Raw genomic sequence first — 24,528 nt, 5'->3', positions numbered from 1 at the left:
GTACACAAAAGAATTGCTTGTAGTGAGCTCACACGGAGAACAGCTTCTTCATTAGAACAGTCTCTGACCACCACTGAGCATCTGGGCTATGGAAATAAACCCCCAGCAAAACACTGTATATTCAAAATTGATTAAAAATAAACTGCAGACATTTTAACATTTGCACACCTACTGTGGATTCAGTCTATGCTCATTAAATTGTTCATATTTTAAATGTGAACATTTTAAGTTCAATAAGGCTGCATTTGAATCCTGACTCCAATACTATCTGTGTGACCCTGAGGAAGATTTCTTTGCACCTCAGTTTTCTCACATGTGAGATGGGACTAGCCATAGCATTTTTGTATGATGTTATAAAGAACAATTTAGGTAATGTGCACAAAGAATGGGTTTTAGAGTCCAGAGCTCAGTAAATGCTCAATAAATAAATCTTTGTTGCTATTATTTTTCCATGATCTATTAGGGGTTTGCATGTCTGCTCTGCTGAACAGATATTTCATGCTTTATGATGCCCTTGTTGATAGAAACCTTGTATGGAGGTAATATAGGAAGCATAATATGAGAGAAGCCCCTCTATTCAGATCTGCCATGTGTAGCAATGTAATTTTATTGACAAGATTGTCTTGAGATATTATCTTTTAAAAATAAGTGAAATCTTAAACTGTCATCACAATAGCCCAGTTTGGATGATGAAATTATAATCTTTGTTTGAATATTTTAAAGTGCAAGCATTGTTTTCCCTCAGAGGAAATCCTTCTCCACCCTACCCCGTTCGTAAATTAGGCCCTTCTGTGCTGTTTACTTCAGGATACGTAGCAGCATAAATCAAAGGTAATAGTCTGTTTCTGGCTTTGAATTAACAAGTGAAAAAAAAACTCTATTATAGAAAAACTACTTGGGAGAAGCTGTGATGTATAAGAGCAAGGATTCCCAGCTTGCATTGTGAATCACAGACTGATTGGTCAGACACCATTTTTGTAGGCCTCCTGTAAAGATGGCTGGATCCCAGAGAAGAAATGACTACATGGTGTGTTTAGGTGGATGAGTCTGCCTTGGATCTTGTGCTTTCAGAGCAGCAGAATGATTCCTATGCAAGTAGAAATGATTGTGCTGCATATTTAGGCAGGCAAGGTCTTAAAAAGTGTCACTTCCAAGCCAGTATGCATGGACAGAGTAGTTGTCTTATGATGTCTATGTATGTCATTACAGTAACAGAGACACAGTGGGCCTGAGATTTTCATGACTACACATGGGCTCTACCTGTGGCCTTGATGGCAAGTCCCAAGATGGCAACAGTTACAAGCAGCTAGCTCTGCCCAAGAAGAACCAGGAAAGACTATATAGGGGGAAATATGAATTCTTGAAATTAATAACCAAAAAAATGACTGTCTAAAAAATTGAGAAAACCCACATGTAGAAAGCCTGTCCTCAACTGACATGTGTGGATGGTGCTCGGGTCTGCAACCTGGGCCGGGGGCAGCTTGGGGCTTGGGCGAGAAAAGACACTGGAGAATAGTAATGTAAATCTTAAGTTTTTCCTATCCCTCAAGTTGCCGTGGGTCAGTATTTCCCTGCCCATACCTTTCCTGCCCATTTGCCTTGGGTATAGGCCCATAGCACTGGATTGTAGGTAATACAGGGAGTGATATCAGGGCAGAACAAAAGGCAAGCTGGGATAAGAGTTGATACACACAAGTGTAAACTCACTTCCCCACCCCTGTGTTGTCTTCCCCTAGGAAAAGTTATCTATAACCTACATTTATTGCTGAGTAGGGAAGAAAGTCATAGGTTTATTTTAGCTATGATAAATGCTCTAAAGAAATAGAAAGGTACCTATGAAGGCAAACAGTGAGAAAATATGATCTATTTTGGGAGGAGGGTATTAGTGAGAACTTGCTCAAGGAATAGATTAGACTGGTACCTTGTGGTTGAAGATATTTGGGAACAGAACTGAGATGGAAAAATCTGACATCAAAGGAAGTATCCAAACCCCTGATGTGGTTAAGAGCATGGATACTGAAACTAAACTCTGATGTAGGGTAAGAGAGCAAAAGAGAAAGGCTTGCAAAGAAACTGGAATGTAGAGGATGAACACATTGGTATAGTAATACTGGGGGAATTATTATTCAGGAAAAAATAGCAATTATTCCTATTCATACTTCACACCATTTTGTGTTGTTTATTTTAAGGGAGACATGGCAGAAGATATCAAATATAAAATTGTTATGCTTTGGGTTTCCAATCAAAACCAGGAATAATCCATATCACACACAAAATTTGTGAAAGAACCTATCATCAGTAAGAATAAAGCTTTCCTGCAGAGCTACTGGATCATATAGAGGGTAGTCAGACAGGTTTTGCCTCCTATGGGTCTGGCTGGACACCAGAGGGAAAATGGCTGTACCAGAGGTAGAAGACATATGATCCTGGCTGAGATTCCTAAGCTAAGGAAGGTTTAGGTGCAGCAGAATAACTCCTATGGCTACAGAAATGGACACGTTGCTTATTTAGAAGGGTTGGACCTAAGAAAATGTCACATGTCCCTTTTAAGCCAGTATGTATGAGAAATCAGAATTTTCCAGGGATATTCATTTATGTCTTTGAAGTAGAAGACAAAAAAATGGGTCTGAACTATTAACGAGTAGGTACGGGTTCCATATATGATTTTTTCAAAATCCCCCTTTTTATAGGCTCTTCCCTCTGCTAATGTCTCTGGATACTGACACAACTTTAGTTTCCTCAGCCCACATTTCAGCATACACAGGACCAGGATTATAGTCTTCGGTCTGAAATGGTCAAGACTCAGATGACTGAAGTTTCTTTCACTGGTCTTAGAGTCTTGGATCTATCTGTGTTCTATGCTGATGTGAGACCACTTAGTTAAAGCACACCTCTTAGTGTCATTTTTTGATAGATAACCCTTCCTGGTGATGAGGGGAGCATGACTCAGAGTAAAATCAGCCAAACTGAGGAGTATTTATAAGTAAACCTGTCTCATCAAGTAAGTACACATACAGGTAACAGTCATCTGCTCTTCAGGCTCTAGTACACCAACCTCTCCATCTTTTTATTCAGCAAACTGATCTTTGCTGCAAAGATTCTCTCGAAGCTACAGTTCCAGAGGCAGGATTATGTTGCCCTTGCAGTCTATATGAGGCAAACTGAGATCGTCAAGATTCTCAATCATAATCACAGAGGTTCCAGGTTCCATCTGGGGGATTCCCAGTAGCTGGCTTCCTATACTTTGTTCAAGTCAGGACAGAGAGTGTCTGCAAAATCATATACTTTGACTACCATTAATTATAATAGTGAAAACCCATTTCTAACCATTTACATGTGATGTCCATTTGTCATTGGTTTTCTCACTTCTGGCTTTCACTAATATAATTCTATTTCACCATTTGCTGAAAAAGTGGTTGGTGAGAGGGCTGCAGGAGCCTGCTGCGGTGCTGTGGCTGTCTGATGAGAACAGCCTCTGACCACTCTGGTGCACCACCTCCATCACTGAAAGGCTGCAGAGTTCAGGCTATTAAACAAACCCAAGCCTGACACTGTCTATTCTGAAATGTTAGTGTACATATACATACACTAGAGACACTTTTAGAAGTTGTCTCTCACACTGGAAGAAACATTATTCCAAAACTATGAATGCTAGCATTCTCAGGTATGAATTGAGACTAACAATATCATATTTATGGGGTTGTAAAATGAAGAATAACTTACATAATATACATAACTAATAAGTTTAGAGCCTAGACCCTAGAAAACGCCCAACAAGCAAAAATATAATTATTGCCATTGTTAATAATGGCCTGTGCAGGATTTGAATTTCTGCCTGATGCACACATTTTCCATGCTTTATGTTCACTCTGTTGATGGATACCCCAGATCAAGGTGAGATGAAAATCGTTTTATTAAAAATGTTTCTCTATTTAAGTATGCCACATGTAGTAATGGAATCTTATTGAAAGGAGTATATTTCTAAATTTAGAACATAAAATTTTTTGTTCGGCGTTTAAAACTATATACTTGGTAGCATGAGTAGCTATGAAAACACTCAAACAATTTAAGAAAGAAAATGTTACCAACATGCTTCTCTCTGAACTCATCCTCTACCAGCTTTAGCTCCCAGAGCTAAGGACAGTCTTGAATCATGAAGAATAGTTCTAAAAATAGCGTTTACCACACAAGGCATTTATTCTCAAGGAATATGATATTTAGTTTTATTAGTTTCAGAGCTTACAAAAATGTTATTATACTATTTAAAATTTACTGTGATTTGCTTTTTCCAATTATTATATGCCTCATATGCATCTGTGATGCATGCATCTGCAGCTTATTTAATTTCAATTCAGCATCATGTTCCCTAATTTACCCATTCTCTTGAGGTAGGTCATGGGTTCTTCTAAGATTTTTCCAGTTCACGTGATGCTGCTGTGACTATTTGTACACGTTTTATTTATTCATATGCCCAGTTGGACCTGCAGCATTGGTAAAGTATGCGTGTTTTCAGTTTTAAGATAGCACCAAATTGGTTTTCAAAATGTTTGTACTAATTTGTACCTCTTCAGCAATGATTCCCATTGCATTATACAATGCAAATACACCTTTGAAGAGGCACAAAGAATGATAATAGTAAGCTAGTGATTTGGCTAAGAAATGGCTGGATGGGGTTTATGTAATTTTCTGTGAAATCTGAGGATGGCTCACTCCTGGAGGTTTTCTGAAGCCAGAAGTTTGCAGATGCAGTTTCAAGTCTTGAGAAGACTTTACTCTATTGAAGTCATCAATTGGGGTGATTCTGGCCTCCATGTTCTCAGGAAAAGATTGAGTTTTTTCTGTCTTGTGGTTTTCAGAATGAGATACAACCCGGCCAGGCACAGTGGCTCACGCCTGTAATCCCAACACTTTGGGAGGCCAAGGCAGGAGGATTGCCTGAGGTGAGGAGTTCAAGGCCAGCCTGGCCAACATGGTGAAACCCTGTCTCTGCTAAAAATACAAAACTTAGCCTGGCATGGTGGTGCACACCTGTAGTCCCAGCTACTTGGGAGGCTGAGGCAGGAGAATCACTTGAATCCGAGAGGCACAGGTTGCAGCGAGCCGAGATTATGCCACTGCACTCCATCTTGGGTGACAGCGAGACTCCATCTCAAATAAACAAACAAAAACCTAATATATCCATGTCTATATCTATATAAGTTTGGTTTTCTTATTTTTTCCTTTTATTCTGTTCTCACTATCATCTCTCTGGTATATTCTATGGAAGAAGAGTGTAAATTTAGATATCCTAACTCCTTCAACTGTACACCCACAAACCAGTGTTACAGCCTTCTTCCTATTAGTTGAAATTTTATTGGTGTGTGATTTGGTCCTGGCTCTATTTCTGCGAAAACCCATCTAGGCCAACCTGGTTAAGCCCCTCCACTGAGGTTATTTTTGTTAAATAACCCTCCCAGTTTATAAGGGCAGCAAATTTCAGAACAACATTAACCAAAGTGATAGAAGCTATTCTCATCAAGCAAACACACAAACTGACTCCTGTAATTTGCACTTCAGGTTCCAGGAAACTCATGTGTTGGTTGTTTGGGCATACTGATCCTCCCTTTGCTGGAAGCATTCCCTGAGAGCACAGTTCCAGGGGCAGGATTCTGTTGGTCTTGTGGTGGGCATCAGATATTCAGAATCCTTCAGGATTCCCAACAGTAATCAGGGTCAGTCCAAATTCCACTAGGGCATTCCCAACACCTGTCTTTTTATATCTTGTTAAATTAAGGATAAAGAGTGTCTGGAAAACAATGTGTGACTCCCTCTAATGTCAATAATGAAAGACTTTAAGACATTTAAGCTGGGTGCAGTGGCATGCACATGTAACCCCAGCAACTCAGGAGGCTGAGGCAGGAGGATCACTTGAGGCCAAGAGTTCAAGATCAGCCTGGGCAATATAGCGAGACCTTGTCTCTACAAAATATTTTTAAAAATTAGCCAGGCCTGGTAGTGTGCACCTTTAGTCCCAGCTACTTGAGAGACTGAGGCAGGAGGATCCCTTGATCTCAGGTGTTTGAGGCTGCAGTGAGCTGTGACTGCACCACTGCACTCCAACCTGGGCGGCAGAGTGAGACCCATCTCTAATATATAGAGATCCATCTATAAAATGTATTTATCTGGTCCTTAAATAGATTGAAAAAGGGGCTGTAAAACCTGCTTGTTGATTATGGCTTCAAACACCCAAGCCTATAGGCCCCTTATGCACCTTATTCTGGCTTATAGCATCTGGATTATGAAAACAAATGCAAAATTCAACACTATGTATATGAATATTTATGGATATATTGCAGAAATTTTAATATATACTGTCCCATATTGGAAGAAGCATATTTGCATAGTTACCAAAGATTTTTAGTTGACTAAAGCTCGATATGAATCCTTACTCTAACACTAATTATTTTTATTATCCTGAATGGTATTTTTAACCTCTTTGTAACTCCTGATTCTCATATGTGAAATGAGATAAAAATTGTATCTTTATAGAGATACAATGACGAATATATGACATATTTTTGTGATGAACACAATTTTTACAGACCAGCATCCAATAAATGCTCAGTAAGCAGAAAAATATTTTCATTGTTATTTTATGTTCTGTGCAGGTTTTTTTTTTAATGTCTACCCTATTTAAAGATATTTAATGCTTTATGTTGACCCAGTTGTAGAGAGCTCCTGATTGAGGAGGTATAGGAAGATTACCAAAAAAGCCCCTTTATTCCCTTCTATAATGTGGCAGCCTAATATCATTGATAAAACTGTCTTGAGTAATTTTCTTTTCAAAATAAGTTGAAACAAATATTCTCATTGTTTCAGCAGAATTTGGATGCCTAAAATCATAGATTTGGTTGAGTAATATTTTAATATAGTAGCTGTTTTTTTTTATAGTAGCTGATTGTTTTTCTCATAGTAATTACTCACCGCTACCATACCCGATCATGATTCAGGCCACTATGTGATCTATGCTTTAGAGGAGTCGTGACTAAAGGTCATGCTTCTGTCTTCTTCAGGTTTTGAATCCAAAAGCACAATGAACCCGAATCATACACAAAATCTTTGGGAGAAACCATGATGAGAAAGGACAAGGCTTTCCTGCTCAGCTGGTGAATCTTGGAGTGAGTGGTGAGACAACCTTTGGGCTGGTCACCAAAGCAGAAGTAATGCATTGTGTTATTAAGCATCGGCGGCTATGGAGACATGTGCCTCTTTCTAGAATCCCTGTCCTAGGGTCTTTAGGCATAGCATAATTATTCCTATGGCTGCAGAAATTGCTGTATCACATATTTAGGCAATTGGGAACTTTGAAACTGTCACTAACTTTCTTTCAAGTCATTATGCATCAGAGAACTGACTGTCCTGAGATGTCCAATTTTGTCCTTGAAATAGCAGAGAAGATCAGAGCTGAAAATGACTTTACTAGGCACAGCCTCTGTCTATCCACCTGAAGCAAGATGGCAAACAGGCATGATAGGTAGCTCTATACGACATATAAAACTCTTAGAAAGTATACAGGGGAATATAAATTTTGGAATTTACCAGTCAAACAGACAATAACAACAACAAAACAACATGAAAAATTGAGAACTCTGTATGTGGGAGGCCTGTCTTCAACTGGTACCCATGGACGAGTGATTAGAAAACAGTGTGGTCACAGTGCAGCTGGCACCTAGATGAGACACTAGCCTGGAAAATTGTCATCTAGTTTTTTTTTTGACTTACACTGAAGATACAGCATCTGATTATTGGGTGCAGATGAACCCAGGGGTCTTAACATGGCAATGTAAAACATAGGATGATACAGAGACTTACAGCACCTAATTTTTCATTAGGAGCCTTGCTGAAAGTAGATTATGAAAACAAACCCAAACAAAAACAATGTCTAATTTTAAATATATGTAAACATATGAGACAGTTCAACATCTATATTCTGACTTTGGAAGTAATATGTGACCATTAAATGCTCAAGCTTTAGAGTTCATTAAGGCTGGATTTGAATCTTGGCTCTAACACTAAAAATCATTATTAGCTTGAGTAAAGTTTTAACCTCTAAGATCCCTGGTGTTTAGAAATGTGAAATGTGACTAACAATAACATCATCTGGGTGATGTAAGGAAGAATGAATAAGAAAAAGTACATAAAGTGCACATAATTTACATTTAGCACACTCACTGTCTTTGTGAATTTTGAGGAATATTTTAAAACTGTATTTATCTTGGTTGTCTCTTATGTAAAATGAGGCTGAGAATAGCATCAATCATGACTGTTATGAGGAAAGAATGCAATAATATACCTAAAGAATACAGGTTTTAAAACCAGCACCTAGTAAGGGCTTAAAAAGTAGAAATACGATTTATGTTACTGTTATTACACTGTCTCTGCAGGGATTTGTATGTGTGCTCTGATTAATTACTGTCTCATATTCTGTTTACCTGGTTGACAGAAACCCTAGATCGAGTTGGTACGGGAAGCTTTTTATTAAAGAAACTTCTCTATGCATTTCTGCCACTTATTGACAAGAACACCTTGGAGTATTATCTTCTTAAATTCATTTAAGTAAAACAGTCCCATAACAAGAGTAGAATTTAGATGAGAAAAATATAATCTTTGGTTGAATAATATTTTAAATCACTATGTAATTTTTTTTCTCAGAGTAATTATCTCCCCTCCCATCCCTGCGTCTGATTCATGTCAATTTGTGTTTCTTGCTTTAGGGGTACAGAACAGAAAAAAAAATCAATGATAAGAATAGGCTGCTTGTTTCAAATCTCAATGAATATAGAACGAATACCATAGAGAAAATCTTTGGGAAACCCTATGATCAGTGGAACAAGACTATGCTCATCTGGGGAGTCACCAGGAAAGTAGACAGTCACTGTATTTACAGACAATGGTGGACACCCAAGAATAAATGGCTGCATGGTGTGTTTAGGGGCATGAGGCCATGAAGGCATACAATCCTCCTGGGATTCCTGTGCTCCACGGAAGTTCACATACAGCACAATCATTTGTACAGCTGTAGCAAGGGTTGTGATTCATATTTTAGCAGGTGGGACTTAGAAATTCTCACATAATCCTTTCAAAGAAATATGAGTGATAAAAGCATAGTTGTTTGGAGATGCCACTTAAGTTATTGAAAAGGCACAAAGAAAATGGATCTTAGGTTGCAATGACTGAGCAAGGGCTCCTTCCATAGCCACCTGTGCCAAGATGGCAAAAAGGCACAGGTTCTGTTCTTCAAATAACACCTGCATAAACTATGGAGGGAAATAGAGCTTTTTGAAGCTAACTAAAAATTACAACAATGAAAACAAACCAAAAAATAAATCAAAATAGAGAATCCTTAAATATAGGAAGCTTCTCTTCCAGGATGTGTACATGGTGGCTGGAGGCATCTGTAGCTGGGTCAGAATACAGCTTGGGGCTTGGGTAAGAAACAACTGTAAAAAATAATGATTTAATCCTTTTGCTTTTCCTCCACGTTTCCTGCCCCTTCACCACAGGTACAGGCTTCTGAACTCTCAGTGCAGGTGACTACAAGGGTCATATCACTGCTGAGCAAAGGTAATCTGGAATGAGAATTGATGCACATAGCATGAACTGACTTTTTCCCCTCTTGTATTCTGTTCCTCTGGGGTAGATGCTACCTACCACCTGAGCTTATGGTATAGAAAAGGAGAAAATTACTCCCACACTTCAGTTGTTTAAATGCTATTAGGAAAAGTAAAGGGAGCTAGGAAAGCTCACAAAGGGAGGACCAGAGAGAACCAACTACGGGAGGATCTCATCGAATCTGAAACGTGGATGCCAGTGAGGACTTGCCCTAGGAAGGGATTTAGGCCAGGTCCTGTGGAGAGTTGGGTTAGAGAAGAGACTGGAGAAAGTGATCCCAGCAAAGGAAGCAATCTATATGTCAAAGCTTCTGATTTGGAAAAGACCATGGATAGTTTAAAATAAAACCTGGAATGTGATCATGAACGAAGTGAAAGGAAGAAAGGTAATTGGATAAAGATAATGAACATATTCTTGTATTCATCTTCCTCCATCTGGCTACTTCCCCACAATCTCTCTCCACACCTGGATCAACAAAAGACAGTAATCCTCTGGAGTCAGGAAGCACTTCATGAATGCATACCTTGTAAATATCAAAAGACACAGAGACTAGTAGGGTCTCAATGAATGATTTCTCACTTAATTAATAGTCAGAAATTTAATCACATAAATTTTATTTGATTAAATTACTCTTTCTCTTTCCTGGAGCTCTTCAGGCTCCAGGAAACCCAGCCTTATGTTGCTTTAGATGTTTTGATCATCACTTTGCTAGAAAGATTCTTTAAAATCCACAATTCCAGATGCAGAATTCTGCTGTTTTGTAGTCTACATCAGCCAGCTAGAATCCTTCAAGGTTCTCAAATGTATTTAGAAATATTCAAGAACTTACCTTGGCATTACCAAGTAAGTGATTTTTTTAAAATACTCTTTACCAAGGAAAGCCATACAAGGAAATATAACTTCATTTTCACTATTTTTTAACTTTTTTTGTTATTAATATTAGTTTAATTTCCATAGTTCTATCACTTCTGTCATTCAGATATTTAATACAGAAAATGCACTCTGTTAGAGAGGCGAATGAAAGGATTCTACTTCTGGAGAGTGGTTTTCTGATCACCACTGGCCACCACATTTGTTATCAGAAGGTTTGCAAAGCGTGGGCTATGTAACTGTTATGCAACTAATAAATAAATTACTGACATGGCATATATAAACTCCTAATATAAAGCCATATATAATCATTAATTTTTCACATTTTAGGTTTAAATAAGACTGAAAATGAATCATGACTCTGACTTTCTTTGAAAGCTTGAGGGACATTTTTAACCTTTGTGTACCTCTATTTTATTCTCTGTGAATTGGAGCAGAATTAGCATCCTCCTAATGGTTATGAAGAAAGAATTAAATAATGTACATCAGGAACAACACATAAGAACCAACATCTAGTTAAGTGCTCAAAAAGTAGAAATATAATTATTGTCATTGTTGTTCCATGTTTTACCCTGAATTTGTAGGTTTGTTCTTGTCCACAGATATAACCTGAGCTATGCTGACCCTGTTAAGGAAAATCTCAGATCAAGGAAGTACGGGGAACACATTATAAAGTAAGTCTCTCTGTTCACTTCTATGATATTAGTAATTTAATCTCATTGACAGGAGACCCTGTGAAAGCAAAGAATGGGAGGACTCATCAGTTCCAGTATCTTGTATCAGCGAGAACTTGCCAGAGGAAAAAATTTAAGTTGGCATGTAAAATTTGAGGATATTCTCACCAGTGATGATATAAGAGAAACAGATACCCATCAAAAAATAGCATGTGTCAAAATATGTAATGGGGGCAGGAACTTGGAACTATGAAAATAAAATCAGAAATATTACTAATAAGCAAAGGGGAAAGGGGTAAAAGAAACTGGAATGTAAGATCTGAATGCATTCTTGTCTTCATCTCTGCTTGTCTGGCCACTCTCTCTTACCCTCTCTACAAATGGAGCAATACAAGATAGTAATCCTCTTAAAGTTAGAAATCATTATATAAATGAATGCCTTTTAGATAGTAAAGATTATGATGTGGTGCTATCTCACTGTATGAATTCAATAAATGATTGAGTGGCATAATTTCATACCAAGATTGTACATACACAGAGATTACAGCAGTAACTCTTTCAACAGTCTAATGATCCCTGTAAATTATGGTGGGGAGACATGAGGCACGGGACCCAGGAAATTGTACCTTGGTGAAGAAACTGCTGGATGGAGTTGTTGGTGGCATCTGAGGCGTCCAAAGATGGCTCTCAGAGGAGGTTGTGCTGGTGTCTGAAGGATTTGGAAGCTGACTCTCTTCCTGGGGTTGCTTCATGCTCTTGGGGTCATTGTTTCTCGGGTTTGTTTTTTTCTTTATCTGAAAGTATTCATTTTCTGTTTAATGGTTTTCAATATTAGAGGAAGCACAACATCTTTTCATTTGTGAGAATACCATCCCTTATTAGATTCTAATAGGTCTCATTACTTCCAAACATGGTCTCTCTCTACTGTATCCCTCCAGGCAATTGTCAGAATATTTTTTTGCTAAAATGTGAAATGATCAAGTACTCTTCTTTCTAAAATCTTTCAGTATGTACTTACTGATGTTTTTACACTGGAGATTCCATTTCTGTCTTTATGACAAAAGCCAGCTTGTTGGAGGGCTGCTTTCTACCTGTCTTGCATCATTTTCCCATACCTTTCTACATATACCAATGTTATACAGAATTCACTATGCTGTTTCACACTTTAACATTTGCATGTGACATTTTCTTTCCCTAGAAATCTTTCCAATGTTTGTCTTTATCTTGCTAAGAGCAGTAGGACCTATTGCACATTGATTTCCCATAATGTGCAAGGCAATGGAATAAGAAATGTTTTTCCATTATCTCATTTAGTTTTTAAACCAATCTTATGAGATATATTTAAGCTATTTTTCCCAATATCAGGAAACTAATGGGCCAGATGTAGACCAAGTCTATCCTACTCCATAGCTCTTGCTTTTGGCCACTGCATTATACTGGTTCCCCACCCTCCTAATTTCTTCAAATATTTTATTATTTACCACGAGTTTTATATCCTTTAGAAGCCTATGGGGAATGTCATTCTCCTAATATATCTTAATAGGCTTTCCTATTTAAATGTGAGTAGAATATTCAAAATGGCACGTTTGAAAAAAAGCGGATTGCTGCTGCAGGCTCCAGGGGACAGCTGAAAAACTGTGAGTGCGCAAAGTGTGAAAGTGTGAAAATGTGAAAGGGGATCATCCACCCCTGAACATACATCCTTACTGGGGAACCTGAAGGTCTGGATCACAAGTGAAGGATTTGACCTTACCTGGAGCTGAGGTGAATTTAGAGAGCTGAGCGAGATACAGGGGTAGAGGAAGCAGCGGGAAGAGCCCTGTGGGCTCTCTCAGTCCCCAGGGAAGTCATTTCTGACTTTGTCTCACAAAGGTCCTTCAGGGGGGCTGCCAGTGGAATTGGGGAAAGACCACAGGGAGAAGAAAACTTCCAGCTGAAGTTTCGACTGAACACAAAATTTCCTGGACAGAACCCAGGGGAAGGGGTGATCTGGGAGTGCAGACACCAGCACAGAAGCCACAGCAAGCAGGGAGGCTTGAACTCTGAAAGCCCTGCTTGCTTTCTCAGCAGGGAGGGTGGTAGCAAGTTCTCAGCTCTGCTCACTTGCTGCCTGGAAATAAACTCAGTGCTGTTGGTGGTCGCATGGTGGGAGTGAGACTGGCCTTTCAGGCTGTGTGGGAACTGGATGAGGCCTGTAACTGCCAGCTTTCCCCAACTTGCCTGGCAACCTGCATGACACAGCAGAGGCAGCCATAATTCCCTTGGGAATATACCTCCATTGGCCTGAGAATCACACCCCATCCCCCACAGCAGCATCAGCTTTCCCTGTCCAAAGGGAATCTGAGCTCAGACACACCTAACCCTGCCCCCACCTGATGGTCTTTCTCTACCTGCCCTGGTAGCCAGAAGACAAAGGACATAATCTCTTGGGAGCTCTGTGGCTCCCACCCACCACCTGAGAAACTCAAATCTTATTTCAAGTGACCCTAGGGCAAGCTTGTATCCTCCCTATACTATTACAGCTGATGCTCTCTTAAAAGCTCTACCTCCTGGCTGGAGGACAATCAACACAAAATTATCCCAGTAAACAAAATTAAAACCAAGGACCCTCACGGACACTTCACTGCCCTGCCACCTCCACTGGAGCAGGTACTGATATCCATGGATGAGAGACCTGAAGACGAACCACATCACAGGACTCTTTGCAGACACTACCCAGTACCAGCCTGGAGCCTGGAGCACAGTAGCTCTGCTGGGTGGTGACAATCACTGTAGTTCAGCTCTCAGGAAGCCCCATTCTTTGGAGAATGAGGAGAGCACCACATCAAGGGAACACCCTGTGGGACAAAAAAATCCTAACAGCAGCCCTTGAGTCCCAGATGTTTCCTCTGACATAGTATACCCAAATGAGAAGGAAGAAGAAAAACAATTCTGGTAATATGTCAAAACAAGGTGATTTAACACCCCCAAAATATCACACTACCTTACCAGCAATGGATTCAACCCAAGAAGAAATCTCTGAATTTCCAGAAAAGAATTCAGAAGGTGGATTATTAAACTACCCAAGGAGGCACCAGAGAAAGGTGAATACCAACTTAAAGAAATTTTAAAAATGTTACAGGATATGGATGGAAAAATCTCCAAAAAAATAGAGAGCATAAAAAAAATCACAACTTCTGGAAACGAAGGACACACTTGGAGAAATGCAAAACACACTGGAAAGTCTTAGAATCAAACAAGTAAAGAAGAAAGAACTTCAGAGCTTGAAGACAAGCCTTGTGAATTAACTCAATCTGACAAAGATGAAGAAAAATGAATTAAAAATGAACAAAGCTGCCGGGCATGGTGGCTAACGCCTGTAATCCCAGCACTCGGGGAGGCTGAGGCAGGTGGATCACCTGAGGTCAGGAGTTTGAGACCAGCCTGGCCAACATAGTGAAACCCTGTCTCTACTAAAAATACAAAAAATTAGCTGGGCGTGGTGGCAGGCACCTGTAATCCCAGCTACTTGGGAGGCTAAGCCAGGAGAATTGCTTGAACCTGGGAAGTGGAGGTTGCAGTGTTCCGAGATCGCCCCATTGCACTCCAGCCTGGGCAACAAGAGCTAAAGTGCGTCTTAAAAAAAAAAAAAAAAAAAATATGAACAAAGCCTCCAAGAAGTTTGGGATTATGTTAAACAACCAAACCTAAGAATAACTGGTGTTCCCGAGGAAGAAGAGAAATCTAAAGGTTTCAAAAACATATTTGAGGGATTAATTGAGGAAAACTTTCCTGGCTTTCCTGGAGATCTAGACATCCAAATACAAGAAGCTCAAAGAACACCCGGGAAATACACAGCAAAAAGATCATTGCCTAGGCACAGTCACCAGGCTATCTAAAGTCAAGACAAAGAAAAGCATCTTAAGAGCTGTGAAGCAAAGTATCAGGTAATTTATAAAGGAACCTATCAGGTTGAAAGCAGATTTCTCAACAGAAATCCTACAAGCTAGAAAGGTTTGGAGTACTATCTTTAGCCTCCTTAAACAAAACAATTATCAGCCAAGAATGTGTATCCAGTGAAACTAAGCTTCATAAATGAAAGATCTCTTTCAGACAAACAAATGCTGAGAGAATTAGCCACTACCAAGCCAGCGTTATGAGAACTGCTAAAAAGAGCTCTAAATCTTGAAATGAATCCTTGAAATACACCAAAATAGAACATAAAACATTTAAAGCATAAATCTCATAGGACTTACAAAACAATAACACAGTAATAAAAAAGTAAGGTATTTAGGCAGCAAATGCCATGATGAATAAAATAGTACCTCACATCTCAATACTAACATTGAATGTAAATGGCCAAACTGCTCCACTTAAAACATACAGAACAGCAAAATGAATAAGAATTCACCAACCAAGTGTCTACCGTCTTTAAGAGACTCACCTAACACATAAGGCCTCACATAAACATAAGGTTTCATATAAACATAAGGTAAAGGGGTAGAAAAAGATATTCTATGCAAATGGACACCAAAAGGGAGCAGGAGTAGCTATTCTAACGTCAGACAAAACAAACTTTAAAGCAACAGCAGTTAAAAAGACAAAAAGGGACATTATATAATGCTAAAAGAACTAGTCCAATAGGAAAATGTCACAATCCTAACACTGGAGCTCCCAAATTTATAAAACAATTACTACTGAACCTAAGAAAGAAGACAGACGGCAACACAGTAATACTGGTTGACTTCAATACTCCACTGAAAGCACTAGACAGGTCATCAAGACAGAAAGTCAACAAACAAAAATTTTTGGAATTAAACTATACCCTACAACAAATGGACTTAACAGATATTTACAGAACATTCTACCCAACAACTGCAGAATATACATTCTTTTCATCACCACATGGAACATTCTCCAAGATAGGCCATATGATAGGCCACAAAACAAGTCTCAAAAATTAAAAAAAAATTGAAATTATATCAAGTACTGTCTCAGACTACAGTGGAATAAAATTGGAACTCAACCGTAAGGAACCTTGAAACCATGCAAATACATGAAATTAAATAATCTGCTCCCGTATGATCATTGAGTCAATAATGAAATCGAAATGGAAACTAAAAAATTCTTTGAAATGAATGATAATAGAGACACAACCTATAAAACCTCTGAGATACAACAAAGGTGATGCTAAGAAGAAAGTTCATAGCATTAAATGCCTACATCAAAATGTCTCAAAGAGTACAAATAGATAATCTAGGTTCACACCTCAAGGAACCAGAGAAACAAGAACAAACCAAACAGGAATGCGGCAGAAGAAAAGAAATAACAAAGATCAAAGCAAAACTAAATGAAATTGTGACAGACAAAGAACAACACAAAAGATAAATGAAACATAAAGCTGGTTCTTTGAAAAAATAAATAAAATTGATAGGCCGTTAGTGAAATTAACAAAGAAAAGAAGACAGAAGGTCAAAATAAGTTCAATTAAAAACAAAATGATAAATGTTACAACTGATATCACACAAATACAAAAGATCATTCAATGCAACTATGAACATCTTTATGTGTATAAAGTAGAAAACCTGAAAATATACAACCCTCCTGGGTTAAAACCAGGAAGATATAGAAACTCTGAACACAGTGATAATAAGCAGTGATATTGAAATGGTAATAAAAATAATTTCCAATAAAGAAAAGCCCAGGACCAGATGGAATCACAGCTAAATTCTATCAGACATTCAAAGAAGTGTTGGTACCAATCCTATTGACATTATTTCACAAGATAGAGAAAGAGAGAATCCTCCCTAAATCATTCTATGAAGCCAGTATCACCCTAATACCAAAACCAGGAAAGGACATAACAACAACAACAAAAAAACTACAGACCAATATCCCTGATGAACATAGATGCAAAAATCTTCAACAAAATACTAGCTAACAGAATCCAACAGCATGTCAAGATAATGCACCATGATCAAGTTGGTTTCATACCAGGGACGCAGGGATGGTTTAACACACAGAAGTCAATAAACGTGATATACCACACAAATAAAATTAAAAACAAAAATCACCGGATCATCTAAGTAGATGCGAAAAAAAAAGCATTGGACAAAATCCAGCATCACTTTATGATTAAAACCCTCAGCAATATTGGCATAGAAGTGATATACCTTAAGGTAATAAAAGCCATCTATGACAAACCCACAGCCAACATTATACTGGACAGGGAAAAATTGAAAGCATTCCCCCTAAGCACTGGAACAAGACAAGGATGCCTACTCTCACCACTTCTATTCAACATAGTACTGAAGTCCTAGCCAGATCAATCAGACAAAAGAAGCAAAGGAAATCCAAATCGGTAAAGAGGAAGTCAAACTGTCGCTGTTTGCTGATGATATGATTGTATACCTAGAAAACCCCGAAGACTCATTCAAAAAGCTCCTAGGATTGGTAAATGAATTCAGCAAAGTTTCAAGCAAAGTTTCAGGATACAAAATTAAAGCATGAAAATCAGTAGCTCTGCTATACACCACCAGCAACCAAGCTAAGAATGAAATCAAGGGCTCAACCACTTTCACAATAGCTGCAAATAATAAAATAAATAAAATAAAACACTTAGGAATATACCTAACCAAGGAGGTGAAAGACCTCTCAAGGAAAACTAAAAACACTGCTGAAAGAAACTGTAGATGACGCAAACAAATGGAAACACATCCTATGCTCGGGGATGGGTAGAATCAATATTGTGAAAATGACTATATTGGCCGGGCGCGGTGGCTTACTTGAGGTCAGGAGTTTGAGACCAGCCCAGCCAACATGGTGAAACCCCACCTCTACTAAAGATACAAAAATTAGCCAGGCGTGGTGGCAAGCGCCTGTAATCCCAGCTACTCGAGAGGCTGAGGCAGGAGAATCGCTTGAACCCAGGAGACGGAGGTTGCAGTGAGCCGAGATCACGCCATTGCACTCCAGCCTGGGGGACAAGAGCGAGACTTCGTCTCAAAAAAAAAAAAAAAAAAGAAATAAAGAAAATGACCATACTGCTAAAAGCAATCTACAAATTCAATGCAATTCCCATCCAAATACCACCATCATTCTTCACAGAACTAGAAAAAAAATCCTAAAATTCATATGGAACCAAAAAACAGTCCACATAGACAAAGCAAAACTAAGGAAAAAGAACAAAAGGAAGAAATCAGGAAGCATCATATTATCTGACTTCAAACTATACTATAAGGCCATAGTCACCAAAATAGCATGGTTCTGGGTATAAAAATAGGCATATAGACCAATGGAACAGAATAGAGAACCAAAAATAAACCCAAATACTTACAGCCAACTGATCTTTGACAAAGCAAACAAAAACATACAGTGGGGAAAGGACACTCTATTCAACAAATGGTGCTGGGATAATTGGCAAGCTACAGGTAGAAGAATGAAACTGGATCCTCATCTCTCACCTTATACAAAAATCAACTCAAGATGGATCAAGAACTTAAATCTAAGACCAGAAACCATAAAGATCCTAGAAGATAACATCGGAAAAACCCTTCTAGACAGTGGCTTAGGCAAAGACTTCAGGACTAAGAACCCAAAAGCAAATGCAACAAAAACAAAGATGAATAGATGGGACTTAAGCTAAAAAGCTTTTGCACAATAAGGGAAACAATCAGTAAACGGACAACCCCCAGAGTGGGAGAAAATATTCACAAACTATGCATCTGACAAAGGACTAGTATCCACAATCTATGAGGAACTCAAACAAATCAGCAAGAAAAAAATATATAAAAAATTAAAATGAGTCTATAGAAGTTTTACTTTATGGTCAGACATTAAAATTGGATAAATAATGTCTACAATATTTTATTAAAATTAAATTTAACATTAATAGCACATTAATATAAAGGTAAAATTTAACTTATTTAGTATAAAATTATACAAAAAGTAGTCAAATATAAAATGATGTTTATTTTTTTTAAGTCCCAAGGGTGGCCAGGTAAGTCACAATGACCCTCATCCCCAAGGCCATAGCATGCAGGGGCGCTGAAGGCCACAAGAAGTCCAAGACTTCAAGAGGGGGCAGGGACGCAGCGTCCCTTGGGCGGCGCTGAGCAGGAACGGAGCGGAGCGGGAGGTGTCACCATGGGGCTTCAAGCCCCAGGATATGCAACAAAAATTATGTACTTATTTTCCACTTTCTTTTCCCTCAGAACTAAAAGTCTCTTAGCACAGGTACCACCCCTAGAATTTCCAGTACACCAGCACCAGCCTGAAAACCATGTTCCTATTAAAAGATTAAAAAAGATAAAAAAAAAAAAAAACTCGAGCCTGGGAAGGACCCTATTTTATGTGTTAACCACTGAGACTGCCTTCCGCACGGCCGAGAAAGAATGGACCCATCATATTCGAGTCAAGAAAACATCTTTTTGGTTAGAATTATGGGTTACTGTACTAAGATTAAGCCCTACTAAGTTAAGTTAAAGCAAGCTTCATTTTAATATATCTTTTATATATTTTTTCTTGTTATTAGCTCCTTTGTTATAAATATAACTAAGTCTAACTCACCTTAGACCATTGTGTTTAATGCTTGTTTTCTCATACTTTGTGGAAATAAAAAAAGATTAACGGCAGCTAGCCTTTTCACACAAATATTTATGTCCCAGCCCTCTAATTGACAGTACCCATAGCACTCATCGTTGTGATCACCTGCAGCCAAGGCATCGATTTTCTGCTCCTACAACCTGGCAACCTTGTAGTAAATGAGACTACATCCTTTAAACTACTCAAGAGCAAAGTTAGACTTCCACGAAAAAAGTTTGTGCAGATCTAAAACCCTTCATCTATTTCACTAAAAGGACTACCCCTTCTAACTGTCAGCCCTTATCAATGTAACCCTGTCCTTCTCTTTATCACCACCTCCACCTTAACTAACTCTAGACCTGCCCTTAGTCGCTTCGATGGTATGGGGATTGACATAAATGAAAAAGACCCCCTAGGTGTTTTTAAAATATGCATTATTCCCCCATCTTCCCCTTCTTCAGTAGCCTCAGTTCCAGATCTCACACCAGTTGCTCCTACATCTAATAATAAAACTAGGTTGTTTATTGTACAAATAAGAGATCTAAGACAGACCTTAGCCATCAAGACAAAATATCAAGATGCAAATGCCTGGCTGGAATGAATTAAATATTAATTTAATTAATTAAATATTCCCTTCGCACTTTAAATAAAAATGATTATCACGCTTGTATGCATGGTAGGCCAGAGGTCCAGATTATCCCCTTTCCACTCGGATGGTCTCCTCATTGACTAGAAATGGACGTATGGTGGCTCTCTTGCAAAATCCCACGGTTTAGGATAATCCATCATGCCCAGCTCTCTATCTGCTATTTCCTGAAATTCAATACTCTGGGGGTCCGCCCCAGAGGGCAATCCGGCTTCCACCTCTGAATGCCAAGTTTACTTTGTGCCTCTCAGGGCAAGAGGAAAATTTGGTGTTCCTTAGAAGCATAAAAGGATGCAAGGAGCTCAAGGCCTTCCAAGAGCTTGCCTATCAGTCCACGCTTATGGACTTGCTGAAAAAATTAAATTTATATTCCATCCCCAAGCAAACATATGGTGATACTGTACAGGACTTTTACTAGACACTCTGCCAAATAATCGGAGCAGTACTTATGCTCTAATCCAATTGGCTATCCCCTTCACCCTGGCATTTCACCAACCGAAAAAAAAAAAGGTAAAAACAAGACACTGCAGGCCAAAGGAAACTCCTCATGAGTCCTTTAATCCTTAGGTTTACATAAATGCTATTAAGGTCCTATGAGAAGTGCCAAATAAGTTTAAAGCACAAAATCAAATAGCTGCAGAATTTAAATCCATGTTGGTCTGGTAAGTAACTATAAATTTTTTTTTAAGTAGACTAAATAAACTATATCTACTATAATCAGCAACGAGTCATAAATTACACTGAGGACGCCATCAAAGAGAAAGCTAAGCAATTAGGACCTACTAGCCAGATGGTCTAGAAAAATAAAATAGCTTTAAATATAATATTAGCAAAAAAAGATGTTTGTGTCATAATTAAAACTCGATGTTATACCTTTATTCCTAATAATACTGCCCCTGATAGAACTATAACAAAAGTGCTACAAGGATTAACAGCCCTATCAGATAAACTTGCCAAAAATTCTAAAATAAATAACTCTTTTTCTAAAATAATAAAACATTGGTTCAGTGGATAAAAAAAAATTTAACTTCAATTCTCACCTCGTTTGCTCGTTATTGGTGTACTTATTCTTGTAGGCTGTTATATTATTCCCTGCCTTTGAAATTTTATACAAAAACTTATCTCTGCCACTCTTGCAGAGTTAACTCCTAATTCTCCTCCACCCTATTCTGAAAAATTACTTCTCTTAAAAGGACAAAAAAAATTAAGTCAAAACATATTAAACAAGTTTAAAGAATTATGAAATAAGAGGGGAAATTGTAAAAAGTAGAAGTTCTTCTTCAAAAACTTTCCTCCGCATCTAATTAGAAATAGTAACTTCCCTTAAAAGCAAAATTTATTCAAAGACCTGTACAAACATTCTTAAATATCTGATAGCCATAATAAAAAATCAATATACTTTATGTTCTTAGCTCCCACAATTTAGCCTAAATATTTGCCCTAACATGCTTATACTGATCCAAACAAGCATTAGGTCATAGCCTGTTCCTCTTCCTTATTTAAAGGTGTTTTTACCTTTCTCAACATTCCACAAGTTACCTCCTCCTTCCTTTGTTCTCCTCTGCCTTTCCCTCTTTTAAAAAGTTCTAAGTTGCTAGCCAATAGGGACAAATACAGAATGTGAGGTCCTGTCCCAGCCAACAGAAACCGAATGCAGAAGTAGGGTGGATGCGTCAGATTATAAAAGAGCCTGTCTCCTTTGTTCGGTGTACTCTTGCGGCAAAACTGCTGGCGAGTGTGCCCTTTCTACAAAAAGTATAAAAATGGCCTTGCTGAAAAAATTAAATTTATATTCAAATGCTATTTCTTCACGGCACCGGGAACAAGCATTTCAAATACAAATAATCCCATCAAAAAGTGGGCTAAGGACATGAACAGACAATTCTCAAAAGAAGATGTGTAAATGGCCAACAAGCATAAGGAAAAACGCTCAACATCACTAATGATCAGGGAAATGCAAATCAAAACCACAAAATGATGTCACATTACTTGTGCAAGAACGGCCATTATCAAAAAATTTTAAAAAATAGACACTGGCATCAATGTGGTGAAAAAGGAACACTTCTACACCGCTGGTGGGAATGTAAACTAGTAGAACCACTATAGTAAACAGTGTATAGATTCCTTAAAGAACTAAAAAGCAGATCTACCATTTGATCCAGCAATCCCACTACTGGGTGTCTACCCAGAGGAAAAGTAGTCAGTATACAAAAAAGATCATTGCACATGCATGTTTACAGCAGCACAATTCACAATTGCAAAAATATGGAACCAGCCCAAAAGCCCATCAGTAAACAAATGGATATAGAAATGGGGTACGTATACACCGTGGAATACTATTACTCATCCATAAAAAGGAACAAAATAATGGCATTCACAGCAACCTGGATGGAATTGGAGAGCATTATTCTAAGTGAAGTAACTCAGGAATGGAAAAAACAAACATTGTATGTTCTCATTCATAAATGGGAGGTAAGCTATGAAGACACAAAGGCATAAGAATGATACAATGGACTTTGGGGATTCAGGGGAAAGAGTGGGAGGGGGGTGAGGGATAAAATACTACACACTGGGTACAGTGTACACTGCTTGGACGATGAGTGCATCAAAATGTCAGAAATCACCACTAAAGAACTTATTCCTGTAACAGAGCACCACCTGTTTCCCAAAAACCTACTGAAATAAAAAATAATTAAAAACATTCAAAACGGCAACAGTGTAAAATCATGTACTGTAAGGAAACTTAACAGGTGAATATTTGAATTCAAATTAACAAATTGGAGAGCTTCCTTTGTATAAAACTTTGTCAGTGGGACATAATTTTGATCACTGCAAATAATTTTAATTCTCAAATTAGGTATTTTTATGGATGACTAAATACACACATATGTGTATTTTAATGTTACAAACTAGAAAGTATCTCACACACACACACACACATACACACACGACATTTTCTAATTCACAAATGGAGAACATGTAATTTTAAATCCCAACCCTACAATCACTTAGAAGTTTATATAAAATTCAGAGTTTAATTTTTTCAATAAAGTTCAGATTTCTTTCTTTTTAAAATTGTATCATATCGTATCATTCCATCCAGAAAAAAAAATTAAAAAAAGTGAGTACAAAGAGAACATGTTTTCTCATGTCTCCTGCTGAACTCTGTAAAAAAAACCTACACATTTGTTTTTGCCAAAACTTAAAGCAAATCATTTCCACTTTGGAAAACTAATATTTGCCTATTTAATTCTTACCTGGATAAAACTATGCATTTCTGAAATCAGTTTTGACATATGGTTCTTTTTTCTAAGTCGAAAGCAGAAAAGTTGGAGCTTATCTCCTTCTTCACAGGGGATATTGTGACATTGTCCTGTCCCCACTACATCCATTTTTCCTCTATCATCCTGAATTTCATAGATTGTGGTCTTCTGATTTACTGTTTTCTGTAACAGAAAATTAATATTCTGTTCCTGAGAATGTAATTAATAAGAACCACATATAGGCTAAAGCCCCTTGTAAGAAAATTAAACAAGACGCAGGACAGCAACTCCTAGTACAGATATGCATATATCTTAGGCCAGATATTTGCAGAAAGCCCTCCCTCAATATCCTTTTTGTTTAAGTCTTTCATATCTGAGGTATTTCTATGACAGTTCTAGAACAATGAGTTTTCTTCCAAATTTCTACTGCTTTCACCTCCAGGGCAGCTATGCTTCCCAAAGCACCTTGATACAGAGGAAGCTGAAATCTCTGATAGCCTTTCTGGGTCTCTGGCCCTATGCAAAAAGAATGGATATCTGCTATGACTATTTATTCAGTGAATTATGAGGAATCTGTAAGAAAAAGCAAGCTTCTAGTAACTCTCTAATTACTTTTTCTACCTTCTGCATTTACTGAGTCTCTTCCAATATTTGTACCCCCTCCTGAAACCAAGTCCTTGAGCTCAAACATTCCAGCTTTTTGCTCATTACTCATCATCCTAGAATTGGGTATGTAAGAATCATCTCTTTAAGAGTGTGTATATAGGCCATGCGCAGTGGCTCATGCCTGTAATCCCAGCACTTTAGGAGGCCAAGGTGGGCAGATCACGAGGTCAGGAGACCGAGATCATCCTGGCCTGGC

General features: G+C 38.1%; 1 protein-coding gene across 6 annotated transcripts in view; it reads right to left on the bottom strand.

Annotated features, from left to right (window-relative positions):
* IFI16 (interferon gamma inducible protein 16) overlaps positions 1 to 24,528 on the bottom strand; it is a 40,816-nt gene that overhangs the window by 6,482 nt on the left and 9,806 nt on the right. For all 6 annotated transcript variants that reach the window (XR_010117603.1, XM_063626944.1, XM_063626943.1 and 3 more), the window contains 2 exons: positions 23,661 to 23,849; positions 11,822 to 11,989 (listed from right to left, as the gene is read on the bottom strand). Coding sequence is in view for 5 of the 6 variants with exons in the window: in XM_063626944.1 (XP_063483014.1) it covers positions 11,822 to 11,989; positions 23,661 to 23,849 (357 nt within the window). In the remaining variant the exon portion in view is untranslated. The remainder of the gene's footprint in view (positions 1 to 11,821; positions 11,990 to 23,660; positions 23,850 to 24,528) is intronic.

The sequence above is a fragment of the Symphalangus syndactylus genome, chromosome 12 (assembly GCF_028878055.3).
Source record: "Symphalangus syndactylus isolate Jambi chromosome 12, NHGRI_mSymSyn1-v2.1_pri, whole genome shotgun sequence".
Taxonomy (NCBI): Eukaryota; Metazoa; Chordata; class Mammalia; order Primates; family Hylobatidae; genus Symphalangus; species Symphalangus syndactylus.
The sequence above is the reverse complement of the archived record's forward strand: the minus strand, read 5'-3'. Positions and strand labels throughout refer to the sequence as shown.